This window comes from Leuciscus leuciscus, assembly GCF_965113295.1.
Source record: "Leuciscus leuciscus genome assembly, chromosome: 16".
NCBI lineage: Eukaryota > Metazoa > Chordata > Actinopteri > Cypriniformes > Leuciscidae > Leuciscus > Leuciscus leuciscus.
In genome coordinates, this window is record NC_138740.1 from 35,279,196 (window position 1) to 35,305,728 (window position 26,533).

Genomic DNA, 26,533 nt, shown 5'->3' on the forward strand with positions numbered 1-26,533 from the left:
TTACCAACTGGGGGGAGTACTCTGGGTTCGGGCCTAACTCCGAGCTCGGAGCCCTCCCCCCGGACAGCACGCCAAATACGCATAAACTTACTGTACTAATTATATGTAGATGTGAACTCGTGAAACTATATTCATCCCATAATCTGAACGTGCTCCTCCCGAACTTTGTTAATAAAACATAATTTGATGAAAAAGCAGAAGGGACCTTTTCACATTTTGGGGGTCCTCAGGAGCAAAATTCAAAATATACCGTGTATATAAATAAAAAGTGTAATTAAAAGGAAAGGTGAAGTGACACTGGTAAACATGCCTCTGTCCCAACTTTTTTGTAGCGTGCCATCAAAATCTAAATTTGTTTGTACAAAATACAATAAAGTTATTCAGTGAATACATTGGAAATCTTTTATTTGTACTTTTGTCAGTTAAATAAAGGTTCAAGAGAATTAACAAATCAGTTTTTTTTTTTTTTATCTGGAAATGGGGTTTGTAGCCTACAATCATACAAATATTTACAGGCTATACAAAAAGAATCACATAATGCTTTAAAACTATGAGAAGATTTTACAGTTATGCATATGTGCAGGCTTATGATATGAATAATCATTAAGGATTTAAAAAGATATCATCTGTTGCTACACTGACCTTCGTTTTGTGTTGAATCTCCTCTAAACCACAATTTTCACCCTAAAGAAACTTTAATGTAACTGTGATCAACAAACCTGTTGATACCAAAACTAGGAAATACACAGTGAATATGCAGAGAAATAAAATATCTATAACATTATCAAAACCATTCACATTCGTTTTGGCTGAAGATTATATACAGTTACTAAAGCACAAATCTGTATTGAGTCTTACAGCTCATAAAACACGTGCACTGCATGCCATCATGTGAGAGTGGATGAAGTGTTTCCCAGTCGGATGTTAACTCAGTGTGAGGGAGATTGGCACTTTACATTCCAGGAAACTGAATGTGAGAGAGGAAAAAAACATCACATACTTTCACATAGGCCTAACTACAATTTTATCAGCATAGAATTAAATACACCCCACAATCACTTAACACTCAATTTAACTCTTTCCCCGTCAGCTCCTCCTCTCTGGACGTCTAATGGGAACAGAGCCTCTGCTTTTCAACAAAATAATAACAATAATAATAATAATTCTAGTTTCATGTATTCATATTTTTCATCATCACTTGATTGTGGGTAAGTTACATAAACACTTTAAACAAAAAGATGAGAAAATCGCATTTTTGTCAAAGACTAAGCCTGGATCGGGTTCAGAAAGATGATCAAAACATAGATAGTAGATCATTTCCATCGACACCCACAAAGCTAGTCCTAAACCTCTCTATGGGTCAACTTTTCATTCGGTAACGTTGAGGACCGTTCGCACCATGAACGAAAACTATCAAGATAACTATAGCAATAACTATATTAGCATCCACACCAGCGGATAATATTCTTTTGTCTATTCTAATAAGTCTTCTGTCGCTTTAAATGCTCAAGCTCTTTAAAGCAGGATGGATTCTGATTGGCTGTCAATGTTTTTATCGTTCATCAGCTGGAAAAATTCATTCCAAAAGCGATTCCAACATTATCATTACTATATAGTTTATATAGCTATCATTCTTGTGAACAATGCTTCTATCACTTGTTTCTATTTATTTTTCGCTTGATTTTGGATCTGGAGATTCTGTACTCTTTCAGAAGATGTGTAATAGCGCCCCCTACAGTATATCACTGAAAACTGGCGGAGAAAGAGTTAAAGGGATGGTTCGGAGTAAATTCAACCTAGGGTCCTTTGCACCTAGCCTGGAAAAACCCAGACAACTTCCGGCAAATTTAGATTTGCTCTGCAAGTAAGTCTGGCAAAGAGCTCATTCAAGGCCATTTCCATGCCGTGGAAATCGCGGCACCAATCAGAAACGTTGAGGCGGGCTTTACACGATGACGATCGCTCTGATTGGGTTTAGGTCTAGCCTATCCAATTGTGCCCAGAGGCATTTGAGCGACGTCCACTCCGTTGGTGAAGCGCACCAACTTTTAAATGCAGCATTATTATATTCAAATTGCAAACACATGAGGACAGTCTCCATGAAAGACCCACTGGCAGATGAACGTGCTACTACATTTCTCTCCGAAACGGTAGGAAATTAAATTAGATTTAATAGAGGATTTTAACTGTGACAAGATGATTGACAGGGCAGTTTACATGACGGGATGCACGCGACAGATCCGTACGATAAAGATGATGAAGTAGTATGTCCAAAAGTTGCCTACTTTTTTGCTACACATTCAAAAGTAAATACATTTTCTTCACAAAAAGAGTATACTTTTATGGCGTAGTGTAACATAGGCGAATTGGGACGCAGCATATGGCTTTACACATGACGATCGCTCTGATTGGTTTTTGGAGTTTTAGGTCTATCCAATTGCGCCGAGAGGCATTTGAGCGACGTCCGTTGGTGACGCCCCTTTGGAAATGATTTGTCTATGGAGCTTTGCCAGACCATAACTCAGTTACTACTGAGAATGGTCTGGTTTTAACCAGGCTACTTTGCACCATGACCTCGAGCCAAACACCCCCACAGAAGCTTTTTTTCTTGGTTGAACATTATTAAAGTTAGAGCTTATTTAGAGATATCAGCCGGATGGCTTAGTGCAGGTGCTAATGGATCCATGGATGTATCTTGTAAATTACCCCACTAATAATGCCCAGAATGGTACCAAACTTCTACAGTAGTACAAATAGGTTCTGTTCTCATAAAACGAGGCATTGGAAAGTTTGTAAGTATATCAGGAGTTTATTTAAATAACACTTGCCTGATGGCTAATGCTACCGCTAACCCGGACGTCGACGTCACTTCAGTGATTTGGGAAAAGCCCGTAAAAGTCCTGGCAGAAAGCGATGCATTAGGATGTAGTGTAACGACAAATTATTATTTTTTCTGAAAGGTTGACAACTTAGTGTTAACTAATAATTGTTATAAACTGGTACTACCTACAAAATATTAGTGCATTCCTGGAACTGGGCGTCGTTACACTACATCATCGCTTTCTGCCAGGACTTTTACGTGCTTTTCCCAAATCACGTAAGTGACCTCGACGTCCGGGTTAGCGGTAGCATGAGCCGTCAGGAAAGTGTTATTTAAATAAACTCCTGATGTACTTACAAACTTTCCAAGAACCTATTTGTACTACTGTACAAAGGACCCTAGGTTGATTTTACTCTGAACCATCCCTTTAAGGATAAGAATTGAACAATTTATATTATTCCGAATGGAGCAGAGCATCCACGTGTTTGTAGCATGTTCTACACAGCATTCATCATGTTGACTAATCAGCATATTGTGAGGAGAACAATGGGGGCTGATTCTTCACTTTTGCATGTTTTTGAAGTTTAACTTGTAATTAAAACTTCACTGGGAACCTGGAATATCCAAACACTCACCTCAGTTCAATTATAGTACTGTACACTCATATGCAGATCACTTTCAGATCCTAAGAGGAAGAGACAGGTGTGTAGTTTTAGGTATCACATCTAAGGAGTCAAATAAAAGGCTAAAAGCATCATAATTAAATGCAAGTTTTCTACAAATCCACAAAAAAAGTATTACCATCAGGTGGATCTAATTTATTGCTGTTTTCTCTCACAGGTTCCAATCGTTCAAACTCAAGGTATCCAATGTCTTCTTGAGGATGGTCTTTGTCTTCAGACACTATGATTAAAAAGAACATCGTATTCATTTGGACACTTAAGCCATAAAATGTCTGAATTTCATTATGTTGGACATAAAATATGAAAACGATTGTCATTTATAGTAAAGAAAGGAAAATACTTTTCAAACAAAAAATTTGACAAAGGGAGGTTTTCTGGGTTTAAAATGCAGATTTATAAGAGTTACCAAAGTTTTCCAATAGTTTTTGAGGCCACAAAATATTCAATGTTAAAAGGAAACGACTTCTTTGCAAATTGATTACGGTAGCTTTTCAAAATTAATAGAATGAGTTTTCAATTGTTATTGGAACTACAACTAAAGAACATATTTTGTGAGGTTAACCTGACAGCATTTTCTGTTATTGAGCTTACTTGATGTTTGTGTAATACAGTACGTACGGTTGGGTGGGTCTTGAAAGCTTCTCTGTCTTGCAGGTTTCACTCCTTCCCCTTTGAATGTTTTTCTTTCCATCTCACACTCTCTTTCACTCAGAGGATGGACTTTTTCTTCAGACACTGTAGATAAAAACACAATGACATCTTGAGTTCACATACAGTAAAGGTCTAAGGATTCTTACCTGTAGCAACGTGTGTGTGTGTGTGTGTGTGTGTGTGTGTGTGTGTGTGTGTGTGTGTGTGTGTGTGTGTGTGTGTGTGTGTGTGTGTGTGTGTGTGTGTGTGTGTGTGTGTGTGTGTGTGTGTGTGTGTGTGTAGCTGGTATTCTCTATGATGTTAAGGGGGCCAAATGCCACAAGAATAGTAATATTTTACAAATCCACAAAATAATTACCATCAGGTGGATCTAATTTCATGCTGTTTTTCCTCACAAGTTTTAATCCTTCAAGTGATCCAGTGTCTTCTTGATATTTGGTTTTGCCTTTGTCTTCAGACACTATGAATCAAAAGAACATATTAAAAACTTAAAGCTTATTTGGAAGTATTTGGACACTTAAGCCATAAAAAGTCTCAATAGAAAATAAGAGAGCGAATGTCATTTATTGTAAAGAAAGATGCACAAACACACTTTACAAGCAAACGATTTGACAAGTGGTTGGCTGGGTTTAAAATGCTAAAACATTAGATGTAGTGTTGAAGAAGACTTGAAGAAGAAGTCAATATTGCATGTGTTTGTTGTCAGTAGATGATGTTGATTTGTGATTGCTGAGATGGTAAGGGTATACTGCCTAAAAAATGCTAGATGGCAACGTTAGCTCATGCAGTAGCTATTTATTATTTTATCTTATTCGAGAGATGCATTTGGGTGGAGTGAGAGCATGAGAAAGAGCCTTGAAGCCAAATGAATGATGGTTGTCAACCCCGATTAACCTCTCAGATACATGACTGATAACTGTATTATGCTGCTGCACTGCACAATTATAAGAGACTGAACTTCTCTTTTTTGATGGATTCTGTAATAATAGGGCCATCGGATGTGCGATTTTAATTTTACGCAATTACAGATCTCTTTAGTGGAATGAAAAATCGTAAAAGGCTACAGGAGTTTAATCAGGATACTTGACTGTATTTATGAGGAAAAGTTTTTCTGTGTTTTTATATTATAAAAAAATGTAAATTCAAATGTATTAAATGTAACTTGCATGATAAAACTGAACCAAGATCAGTTGAGGTTAAAACCATTAGACACTCGTTCATAGGTTCCACATATCAAGATCAATTCGGAATTTCGAATTTTGAAACGTTTCGAAACAGTATGACGTGACGAAACAATAGGCTTGTTTGAGATGAGCAAAATCTGTGCAGAACCGATCACCCGTGATCACCGCGAGATGCATGCCGGTTAGAAATGTGTCTGAAGGGTTCGACTTGAACCACAGACCGATCGGTTTATGACATTGAAGTACAAGAGCAAATCAAAAGCATAAGGAGCCGTATTCTTTCTATTCACTCTCGCGGTACTTTGGTGTCATTCACCGATCGGTCTGTGGAGAGCCATGCTCATTGGTTTAAACAACCGTTATGTATTGTTGTCTTTTAAAATATTTGATTTTAAAACTCTGATATCATGTTTTATGTATATAAATTATATGTGAATATTCCCAAACTCTCTGACAGTGCGATCTCTATATGGGTTTTGTGGTGTAATTTTTTTAACGGTAACTTAAAAGGTAAAAAAAAAGGTACCGTTTTTTAATGGTAAAAAAAACACACACACACACACATATATATATATATATATATAACACACGTCTGTATTAAAGAAAAAAATATTGATATCCTGTAGAATTCAACCAATCAGATCGCGACTTCGAAACTCCTTAAGAGTTTCCAGAAAAGTGTGCCATATCAGAGCCCGTCTAGGGAGAGCCTGGCCACTCCCTATTAAGTCCTATTGTACCGAATTTTGGTTGTAGTTCCACCAGAGTTCCACTGGGGGCGATCGCCCATGAGTGCAAAATGAATGGGAGTCTATGGGGCTAGACGGCTAAATGTGTCTCTTTCACCCAATTGCCGTTGAGAAATCTCAGATTTGATTGTGGGTTTTGCAAGTTCAACAGAAGGATTGCCGTAAAGCAGTATCTCTGGTCCAGTGGTGGACAGTAACGAAGTAAATGTAATTCGTGTACTTAAGTAGCTTTTTTGCGTATCTGTACTTTACTGAAGTATTTAAATTTGGGAAGACTTTTACTTTAACTCCACTACATTTCAAAGTCAAATATCTTACTTTTTACTCTACTACATTTTCAAAATCAGTCGTTCCTTTTTATTTATGAGTGGATAAAAACTTAACTGGTCAAACGAGCCACCTATCACAGTAGCCTACAACGTGCGCGCTTTGTTTTGAACTTGCCTTGGTGGTATCTACTAAGCGCGAACCAGAGCCGTTAAATATGAGAGTTGCGACCATAGACAGTATATAAGAGGTTGCGACACACACGGCTTGTTCGACTTGAACCGGCGCTGCACAGACCGATCAGTTTATGACATCAAAGTATAGAGCGAAATCGCGAGAGCGATTGAAAAGCATACAGAGCCGTCTACTCTCTAATCGCTCTTGCGGTATTTTAATGTCATTCACCGAATGGTCTGTGCAGCGCCGTTTCAAGTCGAACAAGCCTACTGTGATCTCGCCGCCGCGCGGTCACGTGATTCGTGTAGCTCTCAATAGTTCCAAACAATTTGTGTTGCCAATAATTTTAAGCGGGGCAGAGAGCAGCAGCTGTTATTGCAGCAATTATCGGTAAATACTGACGCATAATGAACATTGCTTATTACCTTGACACTAAAATTACTTGCATATAATAGCATTTTTCTTTCTGAGGAGTAGCAGAAACACTGCATTAATACGTTTTGGTGTTTCATTTTGTAGGGAAATTGGCTGCTCCCATAATGTAGTGTGTGTATATATATATGCAATGGCATTGTGCAGGTTTATGTGAATGTATCATAACATTAGGATGTTTATAATTATGACCATAGACGCTTGTGAAAAATATGTACAGTAAATACTGTAAGTATTATACCTTATGGGATCAGTCCCCTTCCGTCCAAAATTAAACACACAAAAAATGTATTCAATTCAAATATATATATATATATATATATATAGACTAATTAATGTCATTTTATTAATAGATTGATGTGCCAAGAGTGACAGAGTCTTCACGTAGACTGAGTTAAGCAAGTGTCTTGTGACAAAAATTATAATAGGACATTATAGCAATAAAAAAATCATAGTACTTGGATACTTAAGTACATTTGAAGGCAAATACTTTTGTACTTTTACTCAAGTGAATGTTTAAAGGCAGCACTTCTACTTTTACTTGAGTAATATTTTACCTTGAGTATCTTTACTTTAACTCAAGTACATGGTATGTGTACTTCGTCCACCACTGCTCTGGTCGTACGATGTGTATGACGTCATTGGCATTTTAAAAGACTTTTTAAAGCAAATAAGTGACTCTAAAAAATCGAACACCCAGCAATGTGTAATTTCTTTGCATCTCCTTTCGAATACAACATTCAAATTACTAGACAAAAAGTGGATTTTGATGGGTATAGCGCCATAGACCTCCATTCATTCTGCACTCGTCCTGTGAGCGCTCTCATATGGAACCAGAGTGGAACTGCAACCAGTTCAGAAGCTGGAAGTTTACTGAGAGTGGAACTTCTCCCCTTATTAGACATTTTCTGGCCATATGCATCAGACGTTCAGCCAACGGTCCGTGGGTGTGACGTCTGAGGCTGAGACTAAAGGTTTCGAAAGCGCCCATCACTATCAGATAACGGATGGTGAACATACTTACCACTAGGGGGAGTAACTGCTGTTGAGATATGATGTTTTATAAGCAGTTTTCCCTCTCCCTCATCCAGTTCCACCTCTCTTCTATCCGAAGTTCTCGGCCTGTCATGCTCTTCTTGCGCTGGAGCCTGGACTTCTTTTTGCTCCTGTAATCTGTTCTGCTCTAACTGTGTTTTTGTGAGCAGAATTTCTTCTTTAGGCCTATCTTTTGATTCCCTTGGATTCTTTTCTTGCTTTTTCTCACTGCCTTTGAGCTGCAGTTCTCTTTGAAGCTCCTCATATTCAGACTTCAGCTGACTCTCTGTTTCATTGGAAGCAGTCAGTCCTACATTCATCTGTCTCTTATAATACCTGAGGGCATACAACTCTTCTTTTAGTTCGTAATTTTCCTTTTTGAGGGCATCTATCTGTTGACTTAACTGATTCTCTCTGCTTCTGGAATCATGTAACTCATTCTTACGAGCATCCACTTCTTTAAACAGATCTTGTAATTCTCTCCCGTTTTTGGAATTCTGTTTTTCCATTTCTGTAATTTTAGTTCTCAGATTTTCCTCTGTTGTTTTCATTTCTGTCAAATCTCCTCTCAGTCTGCTCTCCCTCTCCTCATATTCAGCATCGAATTCTTTCTTAAAAAAGGTTTCTGCTTTGTCCAGCAATTCAAGATCCTTTGTAAAAAAGTTTGCATTTCTCTGTTTTGTCCCAGTAGTGTCATTAAATAACTTTAGGACATTGTCCTCATTTTCTTTTAAAATGTGGTACCTGTTTCCACACTTTCTGACACAATGGTTCTTGCCTATATCGCTGTCTGTGTATTCATGCATAAATAACACCATACAGTAGTCTAATGCCTCCTGCCCAAACACTTCACTGAGGGCTTTTAAAATATAATGCTCTTTACCAGAGTTACGCACATCTCCAAGCACTAACAGAAAAGCATGAGGTCCAGGAAAGACCAGTGAGTAACAAGCCTCCATGTCCCTTTTCATAAACCTGACTCTATTGCTGAAAGAGGAGTACATTTTCATGTTTTCCAGCCAATAAGCGTGTGTTTTTACTACAGAGACATGCCGTCCGCTGACACAAGCCTCTCTTAACTCACACGTCCCCTGTTTAGTGGTATCAGTTCTATCTTTAAGAATTTTATCACAAGCTTCATTAATGAGAAAATCATCGCGTCCAATCACAATGAATCTAAATCTTTTAATGGATTCTGTGGATTGTTTTGCTTCGTCTGAAAATGTTCCATCTGTTACAAAGAGAATAAAACCATGTTTTAATGCATTTGTGGTGTAAGGATAACTGTAAATATTATCTAAAATCTGCACCAGTGGTGTATGGTAATCTGTGATGCACTATATCTGCTCATTAGTTTTCAAAAACTCAAACATCAAAATAAAAAGTAATCTTCATTGTACCTTCCATCAAAAAAAGTCAAGTCAACAAGTCAAAACGAAAGTGTTACCTCTCTTTTGTAGTCTCTGTGCCATGTTGAAGGTGGAAAATATTATTTTAAAAAGTTTTTTTAAGTTATTAATTCGTTATTTTAGTTCAATTAAAAAAAAAGCAAAATGAACACTCCTCCATCCAGTTGCTATTAAGACAAAAGTTATGAAAATTAAACCATGCTCAGACTGCAGACTGAAACAACACTTGAACAAAGGATGTGGTTTGGAGCAAACGTACAGACTTCAAACCAAGGAGGAGGAGGATGCATTAATGTGTGATGCATTATCAAGAGAGTTTCAGTTTCTTATTACTTTTAATTTTATATGATTTTTATGTTGCTGTTTAACCTTACATTATATGCTTTGTTATCTTAAATAAGTTGTGAATGTCTCCATCTCATGGGTTTTAATGGCAGATGACGATGTTATGAAGCAGTAATTTTCAATTTCTTTTACTTTGGTGTAACAGTTAAAATCAGGGTTGCCAAGTCTGCATTTTTCCAGCGGAGTTATCATTTCTACTTATTTTCATAAACTACAGTGTTTCCGACAATACTAACCAATTTAAGATAAGATAAGCCTTTATTGTCTCCTATTGGAGAAATTCGTCTTAGGCATTCGAGAGAACAATGGCGACACATTGCGTATAACACACACCCAACACACGGTTAACCTACACAAAACATGCTCATAATTATCCCATCCAGAACTTCAATTAACATCCAACAACCACACACAGTACCCCCCATAACCTTCCTCACATTCACAGAAAAACAGAAGAAAACCCACATGGTTACACACATTCTTCAAAATATCTTGCCATGAGAAGAAAGAAACTCACACAGGTTTGGAACAACTTGAGGGCAAGTTTTCGTTTTTGGGTGAACTATTCCTTTAACCCCTAGATTTCCTGAGGGATCATAACACTGTTCAGTTTAACATTAATATAAGGATTACTGTAATTATTTTCTCACTCTGTGTTTTTTTCTTTTCTTTAAATTGACAGCAACATACTGTAAATAGTTTTTACAGTAAGGCAAAGCTGGTAATACAGCAACGTACAGTAAAAGCTACAAAATTGACAACAATGTAAAGTTTCTGCGGTAAAAATTAATTGAAAATACAATATGAAAACGACAGAAATCGTTTGCAATCTTCCGCAAACAAGCTTGTTTGGAGATGAACAAAAGGCAAAAGGCAGTTCTTGCCTGTTTTCTGTCACACGCCGGACCTTTTTATGCTTTAATTCAAACCTTTAGGTCTTAAACTGTTGACTTGATCAGAATGTTGCATCATTTCATGAATTACACAATGAAATCAAAATGAACAATTCTTGTTTTTTTTTGTATGGAATATTGCAGTATTTATTATAAATATTTTTTTTTATCATTCTATCATTCAAAATTCTACATTGAACCAGAGCATACAACAACTTTGCAATATTCTTTGCAAAATATTCAGATTATTCAAAGATCTCATGAAAATATTTGAGATGTTTTTAACAATTTATATTTGTTTACTTCATAAACATTGTCTTTTTGTAATGTTAACACAATGTTGAATAATTTCACACACAGATCATTAACACAGTTCAAACACAGCATGGAGATTATAGTGTGTGGAAGTCATGAAAATTTTTTTAACTGCTCCAAAATAGTTCATTATTCCAGGATGCATACAATGTTTTAAAGCACAATGTTGTGTCAACAAAACTAGTGATACACAGAAATTGCTAAATATTACATCTAACACCATAAGTGGCTATTAGCAACAAAATCCATAAATATTTTGTATTGGCACAGAAAAATGACCTTTACATCATTTGGTTAAAAGTCATTGCAAAAGTACTTAAGTAGACGAATTGTACACCAGCAGTAAAATATGAATAAAATGAGGATCAATTGTTCCTTTTAACAAATCTCTTTGAGACCCACATGTGAGATCTTGCATTATGAGAGTCTTGGGCGCTGAAAGTGAAAGTGAAGTGAAAGTGACACGTGACGGCCAATTATGGTAACCCATACTTGGAATTTGACCTCTGCATTTAACCCATCCAAGTTAATGCACACACATTAGGAGCAGAGTAGTGAGTAGTTAACACACACACACTGCAAACGTGGATACACACACCCAGAGCAGCGGGCAGCCTTTGTGTGGCGCCCGGGGAGCGATTAGGGGTTAGGTGCCTTGCTCAAGGGCACCTCAGTCATTTCCCACCGGCTCTGGAATCGAACCAGCAACCTTTGGGTTACCAGTCCAACTCCCTAACCACTAGGCCATGACTGCCTGCATAAAGATGTAAATAAATTGCAATGCTATTATTTTCAGTCTGTTCCTCATTCAAGCATCACATGACATCAGAAGACTCAGAAAATAGTGCACACTATTTTAAATACTGCTTTGATACTGCATGACATTTTTTAGTTTTAGAGATTGATAGCTGTGGTTACACCAACTTCCAGTCACTCTATGAAAAAGAACAGCATGAAATGTTATAGTCGTGCAGGTTTGGAACTGGTCAGTATACAATGACAGATTTTCATAATCTCTTTAAGAAGAAACCATAAAAAAACTTACTATCAGGTGGCTGTAATTCCTTGCTGTTTCGTCTTACTGGTTTCTGGATCCCAGGAGATCCACTGGCATCTCTGCTCTTCAGCTCTCCTTCACGTTCATCTAGAGGACTGATTTTATCCCTAGAAACTAGAGTAAAAACATTCACTAGCATTTTGCTACAGATTTCAACTTAAAAATTCTTGTAAATGAATAATTATATCGACTGCCGAGTGAGACACAAAACAGACAGTAAACACTCACCAGCAGGAGCAGGATCTGCTGTGGCCTGAAGATGATGATCTCTGGATCTCACATCTCTCTTTCTCACTTCTCTCTCTCTGTCAACCAGTTCCTTCACTCTCCTATCCAGTTCTTTCTCTCTTTCATTTAGCTCCCTTTCTTTGGCTTGTACTTCTTCCTCTCTTTGTATTATATTACATTCTGATTGTAATTTTTTACTCAGAAATTCTTCTTTACGTTTTGTTTCAGTCAGATTATTTTGTAGTTGTTTTTCATTGTCCTTGAGCTGTTCTTTTAACTCTCTCTCTCTGTCTCTGCAAATGATCAGCTGTTCGTTTAACCTCTGAAAGTCCACCTTCATCTGATTTTCTCTGCTTCTGAGAGCATCCAACTCTGTGCTGAACTTATTCTCTCTGTCTCTGTAACTGATCAGCTCTTCATTTAACCTCTGAAAGTCCACCTTCATCTGATTTTCTCTGCTTCTGAGAGCATCCAACTCTTTGCTGAACTTATTCTCTCTGTCTCTGTAACTGATCAGCTCTTCATTTAACCTCTGAAAGTCCACCTTCATCTGATTTTCTCTGCTTCTGAGAGCATCCAACTCTTTGCTAAACTTATTCTCTCTGTCTCTGTAACTGATCAGCTCTTCATTTAACCTCTGAAAGTCCACCTTCATCTGATTTTCTCTGCTTCTGAGAGCATCCAACTCTGTGCTGAACTTATTCTCTCTGTCTCTGTAACTGATCAGCTCTTCATTTAACCTCTGAAAGTCCACCTTCATCTGATTTTCTCTGCTTCTGAGAGCATCCAACTCTTTGCTGAACTTATTCTCTCTGTCTCTGTAACTGATCAGCTCTTCATTTAACCTCTGAAAGTCCACCTTCATCTGATTTTCTCTGCTTCTGAGAGCATCCAACTCTTTGCTGAACTTATTCTCTCTGTCTCTGTAACTGATCAGCTCTTCATTTAGCCTCTGAAAGTCCACCTTCATCTGATTTTCTCTGCTTCTGAGAGCATCCAACTCTTTGCTGAACTTATTCTCTCTGTCTCTGTAACTGATCAGCTCTTCGTTTAGCCTCTGGACCTTCTTCCTCATCTGATTTTCTCTGCTTCTGAGAGCATCCAACTCATTGCTTAACACACTCTCTCTATCTTTGAACTTCTTTAGATCATTTTCAATTCTCTTATTTAATTCTGTCACTTTCTTTGCATTCAGTTCTTTCATATCATGGCATGCATTTCCTTCTTTAGATTTTCAGCAGTTTCTATATTTTCTGCCAATTCTCTTTTTAGTTTGTTCTCCTTTTCCTCATATGCAGCTTCAAAATAATTTGCAACTGCTCTGACACACTCAAAGTGTTTTAGGAAAAACTTCCTACTGTCTGTCTCAGTTTTATTAAATAATTCATTAACACTGTCGTCAGTATTGTGTAAAATGTGGTATCTGTTCCCACACATCTTCACACATGAGTTCTTGTTTGGATCATTGTGCCAAGCCTGATCAATAAATAATACCATGCAATAGTCCAATACCTCTTTCCCGAACACGTCACTGAGAGCTCGTAAAAGGTAATTCTCTCTACCAGAGTCTTTCACATCTCTATGTATTAACAGAAAGGCATGAGGCCCAGGAAACAACAGTGATTCAAAAAACTTCATGTCATTTTCCAGAGATTTGACTCCAATGCTGAAAAGCAAGTGTGATTTCAAGTGTTCCAGCCAATAGGATGGAGTTTTTAATACAGAAACCTGTCGTCCACAAACTTGAGCTGTTCTGGGCTCCAATATTCCAAATTTAAATCCCTCTCTGCTCTGTCTTTCCCCAAGGATTGTGCCACATGCTTCATCCATAAGAGCATCATCACCTCCAAGAACCATCAATCTCAGCTTTTCATTGGAGCCTGTGGACGGTCCGGCTTCAACTGTGAATGATTCATCTGTTAAGTGAAAAAAGTCAGAGAACAAATGCATAAATGCAGCCAAAGAGAAACACAATGAAACAAATGTTTTAAAAATAAAAACAGCGAAAGCTGAAGTTATGATGCACTAAAAAAAAATGTAAGACTCCTCAATGACTCTCCAAGCCACTAGGCGGCACCACCTGCTGTGAACTAGTGATGTGACGTTCGACACCGAGGCTTCGAAGCTTGTATCAAAAAAACGTCTCGGGTTACGACTGTAACCCTTGTTCCCTGAGAAGGGAACGAGATGCTGCGTCGAGAATCGACACATTGGAGAACGCCTTCGGCGTGAAGCGTCTTGAAGTCTGTATAGAACTAGTCCAATCTTGTGACGTCACATGTGACGGTGATGCGGAAGCTATAAAAGGACGCCGACACATAACAGCGTCAGCTTCTGATTGATCGAAGCAAGTCGTTCTCAGGAGCGTGCGAAGTGTGGCCGAGGGACGCAGCGTCTCGTTCCCTTGGGTTACAGTCGTAACCCGAGACGTTCCCTTTCGAGGGAACTCGCGCTGCGTCGAGAATTGACATATTGGGGAACGAAATGCCCACTGCGCCACACTGAGAGATAAATAATAAGAATCATTTGTTACATTTATATAGCGCTTTTTCTGAGACCTCAAAGCGCTTTACATAGAAGGGGGGAATCTCCTCAACCACCACCAATGTGCAGCATCCACTTGGATGATGCAACGGCAGCCATATTGCGCCAGAACGCCCACCACACACCAGCTTATTGGTGGAGAGGAGACAGAGCGATGAAGCCAATCAGTGTATGGGGATGATTAGGAGTCCATGGTAGACAGAGGCCAAGGGGCAAATTTGGCCAGGATGCCGGGGTTACACCCCTACTCTTTTTCGAAGGACATCCTGGGATTTTTAATGACCACAGAGAGTCAGGACCTCGGTTTAACGTCTCATCCGAAGGACGGACGATAAACGCCCTGGTGTGAAGCAATCTGGCACACTCAAGACGAGAGCACTTGTGAACCCGGTGTAGAGGGCAGATCCAGACTGTAGTGTCTTATGAAGGTGTGTGGGGAGGCCCAGCCGGCAGCATCACAGACCTCTTGAAGGGAAGCCCCTGCTAGCAGGGCTTTAGAGGATGCCACTCCTCTGGTTGAGTGGGCTCTTATTAGCAGAGGCGAAGGCAAACCGCGCACCTCATAAGCTGAAGAAATAGCCTCTACTATCCACCTGCTGATAGTTTGTTTAGAAACAGGGGAACTCTTCTTAGGTGACCCAAAGCTCTTAGGGACCCTGGACTGGATGACAGGCCTCATCCTCCTAGCTACACGAAGGAAACGTACAATAAGTGGGTGTCTCCCCAAGGTGTCAACCCCTAACGGCGTGTGGAAGGCAGCTATGGCCGCCACATAGACCTTAAGCGTGGAAGGGGAGAGCCCGTCAGAGAAACGACTCTGGAGGAACTCCAGCACTGAAGCCACTGGGCAGTTAACTGGGTTCAACTGATGTTCTCTGCACGAATACATTCCATAAATAGAATACATTCCATTTTAATGCATACAGTTTCCTCATGGAGGGGGCTCTAGAGTTTAAGATGGTCTCAGCAACCTCAGTTGAGAGACCAGCATTTAAGAGTTGGTCCCCCTCAGGGACCAGACCCATAATTTCCACAGCTCCGGCCGAGGGTGGAAGATTGTGCCCTCGGCCTGAGAAAGAAGGTCCCTCCTGATCGGGATTTGCCACAGACGGCCTGCTAGAAGAGACATGACGTCCGAAAACCATACTCGGGCCGGCCAGTACGGGGTTACTAGGAGCAAACTGATTCCGTACCTCCGGACCCTCTCTAGAACCCCTGGGAGCAGAGCAATCGGGGGAAATGCGTACAGACGTTGCCTCGGCCACGTCTGTACCGTGGCATCCAGTCCTAAGGGGGCTGGATGAGTGAGGGAGAACCAGAGTGGGCAGTGGGTGTTCTCGTGAGATGCGAACAGATCCACTTGCGCTTGGCCAAACTTCCTCCATATTAACTCCACCGTCTCGGGGTGGAGTCTCCATTCCCCGGGCCTCAGCCCCTGCCTCGACAGGATGTCTGCTCCCACATTTTCGTCCCCAGGGATAAACATGGCTCTGACTGAAAGAAGTGTTCCCTGGGACCACAGAAGAACCTGATGTGCCAATCTGCATAGAGGGCGCGATCTCAGGCCCCCCTTTCGATTTATATATGAGACCACCGACGTATTGTCTGTTTGTACTAGAACATGATGGCCTCTGAGGTAGGAAGGAAATGTCTGAGTGCCAGAAATACAGCCAGCATCTCCAGGCAATTGATGTGCCAAGAGAGATGGTGGTCCCTCCACGAACCCCTGGTGTAGCGGCCTTCCATGACCGCTCCCCAGTCTGTGAGGGACGCATCCGTGGTCACTATTTTTCTCTGACACGGTGCTCCCAGTACAGGGCCTTGGGACAGGAACCATGGTTTCTTCCACATTGTCAAAGAACGAAGGCATCTGCGCGTTACTTTGATTGTGCGAAATAGGTTCCCCCTCGAGGAAAACCCTCTGGTCCTGAGCCACCACTGCAGGGCTCTCATATACAGCAGGCCAAAAGGTATCACGTTGGACACTGCTGCTAGAAGACCCAGAACTCTTTGAAAATGTTTGACAGTGATGGCCTGGCCTAGCTTGATACTCGTTACTGTGATCAAGATGGTGTTTACACGAGCAGGAGACCATTGTGCCCGCATCGTGACTGAGTCCCATTCTACTCCCAGGAAAATAGTTCTCGAATGGAAGTACTCTGTGCTGATACGCTTTTCCCCAAAAGCGAACCTTAGAAACTTCCTGTGTTGGGGCAGGATGGATATATGGAAGTACACATCTTTTAGATCTATCATGACAAACCAGTCCTCGGACCTGATTTGACTCACAATTAAGGGGATAGTTAGCATCTTGAACTTGAATCTCCTCAGAGACCGGTTCAGTACCCTGAGATCTATAATAGGACGTAACCCCCCATCCTTTTTGGGAACTATGAAGTAGTTTTGGGAACTATGCTGTAGAACCCGGATTCCCTCTCTTGAGGAGGAACCAGCTCTATGGCTTCCTTTGCTAGGAAGGACTGAACTTCTTGTTCCATGAACTGACCCTGCTCGGGGCTGACAATAGTGTGTATGACCCCGTTGAATTTTGGTGGACGATACTCGAACTGAATTCTGTATCCCTTTTCCACTGTACACAGGACCCACTGAGATATTTTTTGAAGACCTTTCCAGGTGTCGAAATAATCTACTAGGGGGATCAGTCTGTCTGGACTGACCTCGGTTATCATATTTTGGGTTTCGGTGACCTGAAGCAGTTGACTGGCAGGAGCTAACCAAAATAATTTTTCTGCAGGCCTCATGAGAGGGTGAGAAATCAGCAGGGCCGCAGTATTTTCGGGCGGACTCTGCGATTCGCGTTCGCTGGAAACCGATGCGTCCCGAAGCGCATTTAGCGGCGGGAGGCAAACATCGATTTCATGAGGGCTCCGCGAAGGAGCGAGATGTTGGTGCTCGATCACGGGGGGGACCGCCCTCAGAGGCCTGCACATCGCGTCAGGACCCTTTTTGCCGAAGCCTTCCTCGCCTGAATGACAGTCCTCAGATCTGCCTTCGGCTTGGAGGACTTCGGCTGAGAGTGTTGCTTCTGGCTCCAGGCCTTTTGTGGGGGAGCACGAGAAGCAACACTCTCCTTCTGCTGCTGCAGATGTGAGGAGCTGGCGGCTGCCTCGTGGGACTGCCCCCTGGCAGCAGACCCACGAGACCTAGGACGACGGGGGGAGGGATAAGATGTTTAAGGGCGGCTGACTGTCGTTTCGCCTCCTGAAACCTCTCGACGATGGTGTTGACAGTGTTGACGGCGTCGCCGAAGAGGCCGGAGGGCGAAATCGGGGCATCGAGGAGGAAGGCCCTGCCCTTGTCCCCGATGCCCGACAAGTTCAGCCACAGATGTCTCTCCGTAGCTACCAAAGCTGCCATGGAGCGGGCCGTCTCCTTGGTAGCCCGGAGAGACAAGTCGACGCATTTCTTTAATGTCGTCGAGGGCGACCTCCCCACTGTCATCCACCTCCTTGAGGAGGTTGGCCTGGTATGCCTGCCGGAGCCCCATCGTGTGCAGGCATGCACCAGCCCGACCTGCCGCCATATATGCCTTCCCAACCAAGGCTGATGTTGTACGGCAGGGCTTGGAGGGAAGCGCCGGAGCTCTTAGGGACGATGTGGAATCGGGTGATGGGCAGCGAATGACTCTTCTACCCGTGACATCGTCCCATAGCGCTTCTCTTTCGAGCCCAGGATGGAGGAATATAGATGGACATTGGGGCTCGTAATTCGAGAAGAGAAGGGCTTGTTCCACGATCTCGACACCTCGTTGTGGAGATCAGTGAAAAACGGAAGGCTCCGCCATGAAGGTTGTGACCGGGCTTGCAGGAAACGTTAATCAAGTTTACTCTTTCTTTTCTCTTCCTGCTTTTCCTGTGGCCAATTGATGTTTAATTTAGCCACAGCCCTGGTCACAACCTCCAGCAGCTCCTCAAAGGCAGGAGAATAGGGGTGGCGAGTCCTCGCATTCTCCTGCGTCGATACTCCAAATATCCAGCTCCTCTGAGCCAGATAGTTCGAGCATCGGATCCTCCTCGTGGGCGGAAGAAGCCGCAGAGCGGGCTTCCGAACCCTGAGCAGGATCCATGGAGCTGGCCTCTGAATGCTGAGAAAGGGCCAAGGCCGTCTCAGCATCATCCGCCAACTTTTTGTTTTTTGTTTTTAAATAAAAATTACATTGCATAACCCATAGAGATCGCACTGTCAGATAGTTTGGGAATATTCACACATAACATATACACATAAAACATGATATCAGAGTTTTAAAATCAAACATTTTAAAAGAGAACAATACATCATGGTTGTTTAAACCTGAGCATTAAGCTGTGTCGTCAAGCAAGTCGTTTCCCATCGTGCTTTTGATCAGCGCAATCAGTGGAGAGAGGAACTGCGCTCGACTGCAGAATCTGACATGCCGCCTTGCGCTCGCGAGAGATTTTTGACATATGTCAGCAATGACATGAGAGCAAGGCGGACCGCACTCGGACACATTTCTAACAGGCATGCATCTCGCGCTGATCACCGGTGATCGGTTCTGCGCAGATTTTGCTCATCTCAAACAAGCCTAAACAAGCCTACTGTATCGGAGCTTGATTCGTTTTGCCATAACCACGGGATCTGTGACGTCCGAAGCTTCGTTTCCACACACAGTCACGCGACTGCTTCGTATTCAGATTAAATAGCGTGTCATGACCTTCGGTAGTAGTAAATAAAAAAAGAAATAGACTAAGCCCTCACACTGTTGAACAAGTCCTGTTTTGTTAATACAAATCTTTAAAGGGATACTCTACCGTTTTTTCATATTAAACTATGTTATTCCCTTAACTAAGACGAGTTGATACATACCTCTCTCGTCTCAGTGCGTGCACTAAATCCCTCTGTCTTGCGGCGAAACTTTGTTAGCCCAGTTAATTTAATATGGGCCAAGCAGAGAAGCTACCAAACACCTCCACGTTTTCCCTATTTAAATACAGTTACTCGCAAAGTGTAACTCGACCTAGGACGGTGACACAAAACAAAACGTTGCGCTTTTCTAAGCGTGTAAAATGGATAACTATTTTGTATGGCGGAATACCATAGCAAGTGCTTGTAAGCACTTCGACTTGGCGCAGTAATATCTTCACTAGAGGGAGCGGGGGCCGGTGAGAGGATTTTTCACGAGTGAAGATATTACTGCGCCAAGTCGAAGTGCTTACAAGCACTTGCTATGGTATTCCGCCATACAAAATAGTTATCCATTTTACACGCTTAGAAAAGCGCAACGTTTTGTTTTGTGTCACCGTCCTAGGTCGAGTTACACTTCGCGAGTTACTGTATTTAAATAGGGAAAACGTGGAGGTGTTTGGTAGCTTTTCTGCTTGGCCCATATTAAATGAACTGGGCTAACAAAGTTTCGCCGCAAGACAGAGGGATTTAGTGCACGCACTGAGACGAGAGAGGTATGTATCAACTCGTCTTAGTTAAGGGAATAACATAGTTTAATATGAAAAAACGGTAGAGTATCCCTTTAAATTTATTAAATTCCCACAAAATAAAATGTCAGCTCCCCAGTTCACAAGCACTTCACCATTCCACAATAATTGTTTGATTATATATGCCTACATGAGCCTTGCCTATGAACTCGTAGGATTAGTACTGAGGCTAAAGTTTATGTGAATAAGGCTGCATTTGTTGATCAAAGCAGATTCATAAGAATTGTTTCTGTTAATTTATTAATTCATACAGTTGTTTGTTCATAGATTGTGTAAGAACTACATCAACACTAACACATGAATTATGAGGATAAATTGTATTGCTTTGTGGTTTACAGAGCACAAAGTGATTTATTAAATAAAAATAAAAAAATGGATTGGTCTTCTGGGACAGAAAGGCAGCTTTTCCACCTTTTGACCACAAGATGTCGTTAGTGTGCAACGTGTTGAAAAGCTTCGAGTAATTCACCATTTTATGATACAGTCGAGAGGGAAAGCCCCAGTGCTTCACAAAGCTTCATTTCACCATCACTACTGTGAACTCTTTAGTTAGGACTGATCATCAAGTTAATGTGTTCCACCTGTATTTTGCCCTATTTGAGTTTGGGTGTTGAGTTTGAGTGTTCAGTCTTGAGTCTCCCCTCTATGGATCTCTTGAGTTCTTTAAGTGCTGTTTCGCTGTTGCCATTGGGCTTACTTTATGTTTTGTAAAGCTATGACTGCTCTTTTGCTTGTATTTGAAAACTGAGATCAAGTAGAGACTGCCTGCTTTAGAGTTACAGTTGAAACCAGATATTTACATACACTTAAGAAAAAAACACAACTTTTATTTCTTTACTGTCATACATTAAATCAGAGTAAACTTTTTCTGTTTTAGATCAATAAATATTAACATATTTTTTGCATTTGTTAAATGTCAGAATCGAGCGAGGGAGAATTTTTATGTATTTTTTGATCACTTTCATCAAAGTCAGAAGTATACATACACTAAGTTTATTGTGTCTTTAAACAAAAAGAAAACTCCAGATGATTCCATTCTGAGCTTAAGAAGCTTCTGATAGGTTAATTGATTCCATTTGAGTTAATTGGTGGCACACCTGTGGATGCATATAAAGGCACACCTCAAACACAGAGCCTCTTTCTTTGATATCATGGGAAAATCAAGAGAAATCAACCAAGACATCAGGAAAAGAATTGTGGACCTCCACAAGTGTGGCTCATCCAGAGCCGATCAGCCCTATACGCCCACTACGCAAGGTGCGTAGGGCCCCGCAAATTACTCAAGGCCCCGCCTCCCCCTCGTGTCAAAGCGCGTCAATCAATGTTTACAATATCGATGACAAAATGAAGCGGAATCCTTCTGGTCACGAAAAGAGAGAGAAAAAAACACCATGAGAGTTAATTGCGGCAACAGTTCAGGTAGACTTGTGTTCTCTCCTCTCAAAGTTTGATGTCAGCAAAGACCAGTAGGCTAAAGTTAAGTTGATGTGAGTTGATTTATTATGCTTAATAAACGACAAAGGACAACGGTGTTTGTTTATAAACTGCAGCTCGGAAAAGATAACCGCGTCACGCGTTCATATGAGCGTGCATGAAATGAAACGTGCACTTTCCAGCAGAAACATCTGTCGGGATTATAGTTTTAAAACAAGACGATGATTATCTAGTCGCTCAGTCAAGGTTTAGTTACAACTCTGCACTAATGCAATAATGAAAGCCATGTATTGACATTGACTATTGATAGGCTCCATTGAATTTAAAATGTTGATTGGCTGGAGATTCTGGTCAATATGGATGCACATCCCTCAGTAAATAATAACCATCAAGTATCAAGAATTACTTTTATCATTTAAAACACAGTGACATGCTATGGTGCCATTTTAGCTTTTATTCATTCACAGGATATGCATTTTTGATATCAATAATTCAATTTGTACTATTTAAAATGTGAATTCTTGATATTAAGAATGAACTTTTTACTAGTAACAATTTCTTCTGATATCAGGAATTACATTTTCACTAGAACTAGTTAAAGGAGGGATTGTAGTGGGAACACTGGGGTGTCAGGTGTGACTGTGTGGCAATGGCTAATGGTTCATGGCTCATGGGTCAGGTATGAGGGCCCCTAAACAGAATTTTGCTTAGGGCCCCAGGGAGGTAAGGATCGGCTCTGGGCTCATCCTTAGGTGCAATTTCCAGATGCCTGAAGGTCCCACGTTCATCTGTTCAGACAATAATACGCAAGTATAAAAAACATGGGAATGTACAACCATCATACCGCTCAGGAAGGAGACGGATTCTGAGTCCCAGAGAGGAACGTTTTTTGGTGCGAAATGTGCAAATCAATCCCAGGACAACAGCAAAAGACCTTGTGAAGATGCTAGCTGAAACTGGTAAGACAGTGTCATTATCCACAGTAAAACGAGTCCTGTACCACCATGAGCTAAAAGGTTACTCTGGGAGAAGAAAGCCATTACTTCAAAACCACCATAAAAAAGCCAGACTAAAGTTTGCAACTGCACATGGGGACAAAAATCTTAATTTCTGGAGACATGTCCTGTGGTCTGACGAAACAAAAATTTAACTGTTCAGCCATAATGATAAACGGTATATTTGGAGGAAAAAGGGCGAAGCTTTGAAGCCTCAGAACACCATCCCAACTGTGAAGTATGGGGGTGGTAGTATAATGTTGTGGGGCTGCTTTGCTGCAGAAGGGACTGGTGCACTTCACAAAATAGATGGCATCATGAGAAAAGAGAATTTTGTGGATATATTGAAGCAACATCTGAAGACATCAGCCAGGAAGTTAAAGCTTGGGCGCAAATGGGTCTTCCAAATGGACAATGACCCCAAGCATACCTCCAAATTAGTTACAAAGTGGCTTAAGGACAACAAAGTCAAGGTATTGGAGTGGCCATCACAAAGCCCTGATCTCAATCCCATAGAAAATTTGTGGGCGGCACTGAAAAGGCGAGTGCAAGCAAGAAAGGCCTACAAACCTGACCCAGTTACACCCGTTCTGTCAAGAGGAGTGGGCCAAAATTCCAGCAAACTATTGTAGAAAGCTTGTGGAAGGATACCCAAAATGTTTGGCCCAAGTGAAACAGTTTCGGGGCAATTCTACCAAATACTAAGGAAGTGTATGTATACTTCTGACTTTGATGAAAGTGATAAAAAAAAAATACATAAAAATTCTCCCTCGCTCAATTCTGACATTTAACAAAAGCAAAAAAATATGTTAATATTTATTGATCTAAAACAGAAAAAGTCTACTCTGATTTAATGTATGACAGTAAAGAAATACAAGTTTTTGTGTTTTTTTCTGAAGTGTATGTAAATATCTGGTTTCAACTGTCTCTGAGCCTCCTAGTTTGCTTATCCTTCTGCACATGGGTCTTCTACATATTGTCTTCCCCAGTAGACCAGAGGTAGAGAAGTAGCTTTCTCTGACTGAGAGAGACCTGGGTTCAAGACCCACCTTTGACATTTTATGTCAGTCAATTGTGACCAAATTGGTGAAGAAACAATTTTTACTGGATGTGAGGTCAGTGGTCTAAATATGACACTTTATTTTGTTAGATTTTGACATATCTTTGGTCACACTACTAGCCTACATTTATCTTATTTACTTGTGAACATACAAATATTTTGGAATGTATGTTTTCATGTTTCCATTTATATGTCAATACTAAAATACTACTTGGAAACACAGCAAGTTTTTCAACAAAATGTCAACTTACCAGCCCGACTCAAGGGACCTGTAATAAGAAAATAAGATAGTGTGACAATTGCCTGATTTGTACATTTAAACCTAAAAATCATAGTTCTACTTCTCTCCCTTAATGTTTCACATTAGTGTTTTTTCATTTGACATTCCAGATCATTCCAGATTAAGTTGCCGTTGATCGTGTGTATAGGCCTACACATTTTCAAATACAGTAGCTGTTTTATAATAGGTCTATGTCACTTCATGCAACAGTGATTCAATAAATTAAATTTTGTTTCAACTCACGCATTTCAGTCCCGTCTCTCTTTCCTGTGAAATACAAAATTATCAAGTTTTGTTCATTAATTTCTTTCATTAGTCCTTAAATAGGCCATAATGACCTGGACTTATTATGATTGACAAAGTAGTCTGTCTGTAGGACACATTTACTCTCTCAAAGCGAGAACAAGAGCGGGACGGAATATTCTAGAAAGCCGATTCACTGACCTGTGCGTCTCCTCGCCATACTGTAGTAGACAATGAACAAAATATCAAATGAACCTCAAAATAAACCCATTATAGACATAAGACGATCTATTTTGAAAGTAAAAGTAACAAAAGCCTGTTTTTATACCTGCAGGGCCGGATTTACCTCAAACTGTGACATAAGCAAAATACATTTTTGTGTGGGCCTATTGTGTTTTTTCTGTCATTAGAACGGCAGCACCTGATGCAGTAAGTGCATCGTTTTATCACCTTAAAGGTTATAAAGTTTACTGTAGATTTGTGGGCACTCTGTTTTTTATGTCATTTGGCTAAAATCTCATGTTAAAAGATAAGGTGCGGCGCACAGGGTGTTTAAGACAGTATTGGCAATGACTCGACGTCAAATGCTATAAGACACTCTTCTGTTTTTGAGTAAAAAAAACGCTGTACTTATTTATAGAACATCTACTAGGTTACGACTGTAACCTCTGCTCCTTGAGAACAGGGAACGAGACACTGCGTCGATGACGCTATTGGGGAACGCCCTCCACGTGAACCGGCGTCTGAAAAGCTATCCAATCACGGCAATCGAATTTGACGGGCGTTTACAGTCATAACCAGAGGTGGAAAGAGTAATAAAATTTTACTTAAGGACAAGTAAAAGCACCGGTCTAAAAATCTACTCAATTAAAAGTAAAAAGTAGTAAAAGTTACTGACTTCTTTAACAGCGGGGGTGGGGTGAGAGACTCGCCCGTGAGTTACTTCTTTAAAAGCGGGGGTGGGGTGAGAGACTCGCCCGTGTAGGGTTGTAACAGTATGATATTTTCACAGTATGATTACCGTCTCAGAAAACATTATGGTTTATGGTGAAGGGGGGGGATTGGAATCCACTGCTGCTTCAATGTATGTGTAACGAGTGATTATAATCAAGCTATTAATCAATATGTTTCCTCCTAGACATCACATGATTTGAATGACTTCTCTTGTATGATTTTACTTTGTTATAGAAGTTACCAGTGTGATCACTGAAATGTTCTTTTCATGTATTCTCGAATGTCTGTATTTGATATAAATGCAGTAACAGTGCTTGCTTATTTAGCCCGGCTTCCAGAAATGAAATATGGAAAGATGTTTTGTTTGAGAAAGGTCTTAAACGTGTCAATACTTCCATCTGCTTTTCTAGGGTACCCTGACAACTACTGTAGGTCACAAGGGTCATTGGAACCATTAGTTTAAGTGACCATTTCTTAGCTAAAGCTTTACTTTACTGTGTTAGACTAAAGTCTCTTCTCCTTGAGAGAAAGAACGCATTATCTTGATGTTTTGAGAGGACTCTCCTGTTTATAGTTAGAGCCTGGCCAAATCCAACCTTGGAACTGTGTCGGTGTGTGTGTGTTAAGGCCTATTTATACTTCTGCGTCGGACCTACGCCGGAGCCTCTATGCTGTAGGCAACACGTTGGTTTTCATTTATACTTCTGCGTCGTTGTCTGCGTTGACGCGCAATTACACTTGCAGAGGGACCATGTGAAACCCGAGGGAGAGGTTCTAGCAGACCAATCACAGTGCTTGCGTCCGCGTAGAATTGACGCGTTGTTACATTTTTGGAGAGGTGCGCGTCAGGGTACGCCGAAGGGTACGCGCGCTACACACAGCCTACGACGTAGCAACGGCGTAAGTTCGACGCAGAAGTATAAATAGGCCTTTAGTCTTCTTGGTTACAGGTTAAGGAACCAGTGGCATTATTGGAGATTGACTGAGTTGTTGTTCTGGACATGTTGGCGCCCAGCAACACAAATCTGTGACCTTGAAGGTCAGACAATGTCATATATGTCTTACATAATTATGACTCCGGGTCTTCTTTGCTTTTTGTCTGCCACTTTTCTTCCGGACTTTAGAAGTCAAGCAATATCATCAATTAAACTTTTAACTTTTGAGTTAAAAGAATCAAGCAGAAAATCAACAGTCCGCAGATATGCTTGGTGTTAAAGATATAGCCTTCATAAATAGTACACTAGTGTTCTCATTTAAGCATCTCTTCTTGACAGACACAGATCTAGGAGAGATCAATATATCAAAG

At 40.7% G+C, this 26,533-nt stretch overlaps 2 protein-coding genes and 1 long non-coding RNA gene across 8 annotated transcripts; all 3 read right to left on the reverse strand.

Annotated features, from left to right (window-relative positions):
* Positions 1–250: 250 nt before the first annotated feature.
* LOC309478123 (uncharacterized protein) lies at positions 251–10,510 on the reverse strand. 4 transcript variants are annotated; one of them, XM_082141653.1, is made up of 8 exons: positions 10,160–10,238; positions 9,447–9,950; positions 7,989–9,230; positions 4,514–4,615; positions 4,123–4,230; positions 3,623–3,724; positions 3,457–3,506; positions 254–967 (listed from the first exon to the last, which is right to left on the reverse strand). In XM_082141653.1, the coding sequence occupies exons 2-7, from the start codon at positions 9,469–9,471 to the stop codon at positions 3,463–3,465; spliced, it is 1,623 nt and encodes a 540-aa protein (XP_081997779.1). In that variant the 5' UTR covers positions 9,472–9,950; positions 10,160–10,238; the 3' UTR covers positions 254–967; positions 3,457–3,462. The 4 variants fall into 4 exon arrangements, with proteins under 4 accessions (XP_081997777.1, XP_081997780.1, XP_081997779.1 ...); XM_082141652.1 differs by having other exon boundaries at positions 255–967; positions 4,123–4,239; positions 10,160–10,237; XM_082141651.1 differs by lacking the exon at positions 3,457–3,506 and having other exon boundaries at positions 251–967; positions 4,096–4,239; positions 10,160–10,510.
* Positions 10,511–11,727: 1,217 nt separating this feature from the next.
* LOC309478134 (uncharacterized protein) lies at positions 11,728–13,594 on the reverse strand. 3 transcript variants are annotated; one of them, XM_082141678.1, is made up of 3 exons: positions 12,247–13,594; positions 12,044–12,132; positions 11,728–11,896 (listed from the first exon to the last, which is right to left on the reverse strand). In XM_082141678.1, exons 1-3 carry the CDS (start codon positions 13,448–13,450, stop codon positions 11,876–11,878), a joined length of 1,314 nt encoding a protein of 437 aa, XP_081997804.1. In that variant the 5' UTR covers positions 13,451–13,594; the 3' UTR covers positions 11,728–11,875. The 3 variants fall into 3 exon arrangements, with proteins under 3 accessions (XP_081997804.1, XP_081997802.1, XP_081997803.1); XM_082141676.1 differs by having other exon boundaries at positions 12,007–12,132; XM_082141677.1 differs by having other exon boundaries at positions 12,007–12,113; positions 12,234–13,594.
* A 10,199-nt stretch (positions 13,595–23,793) lies between these two features.
* LOC309478222 lies at positions 23,794–25,107 on the reverse strand. Its single transcript, XR_014198874.1, has 3 exons — positions 24,475–25,107; positions 24,274–24,297; positions 23,794–24,019 (listed from the first exon to the last, which is right to left on the reverse strand). It is a non-coding gene; the product is annotated as an uncharacterized lncRNA (long non-coding RNA).
* Positions 25,108–26,533: the final 1,426 nt, after the last annotated feature.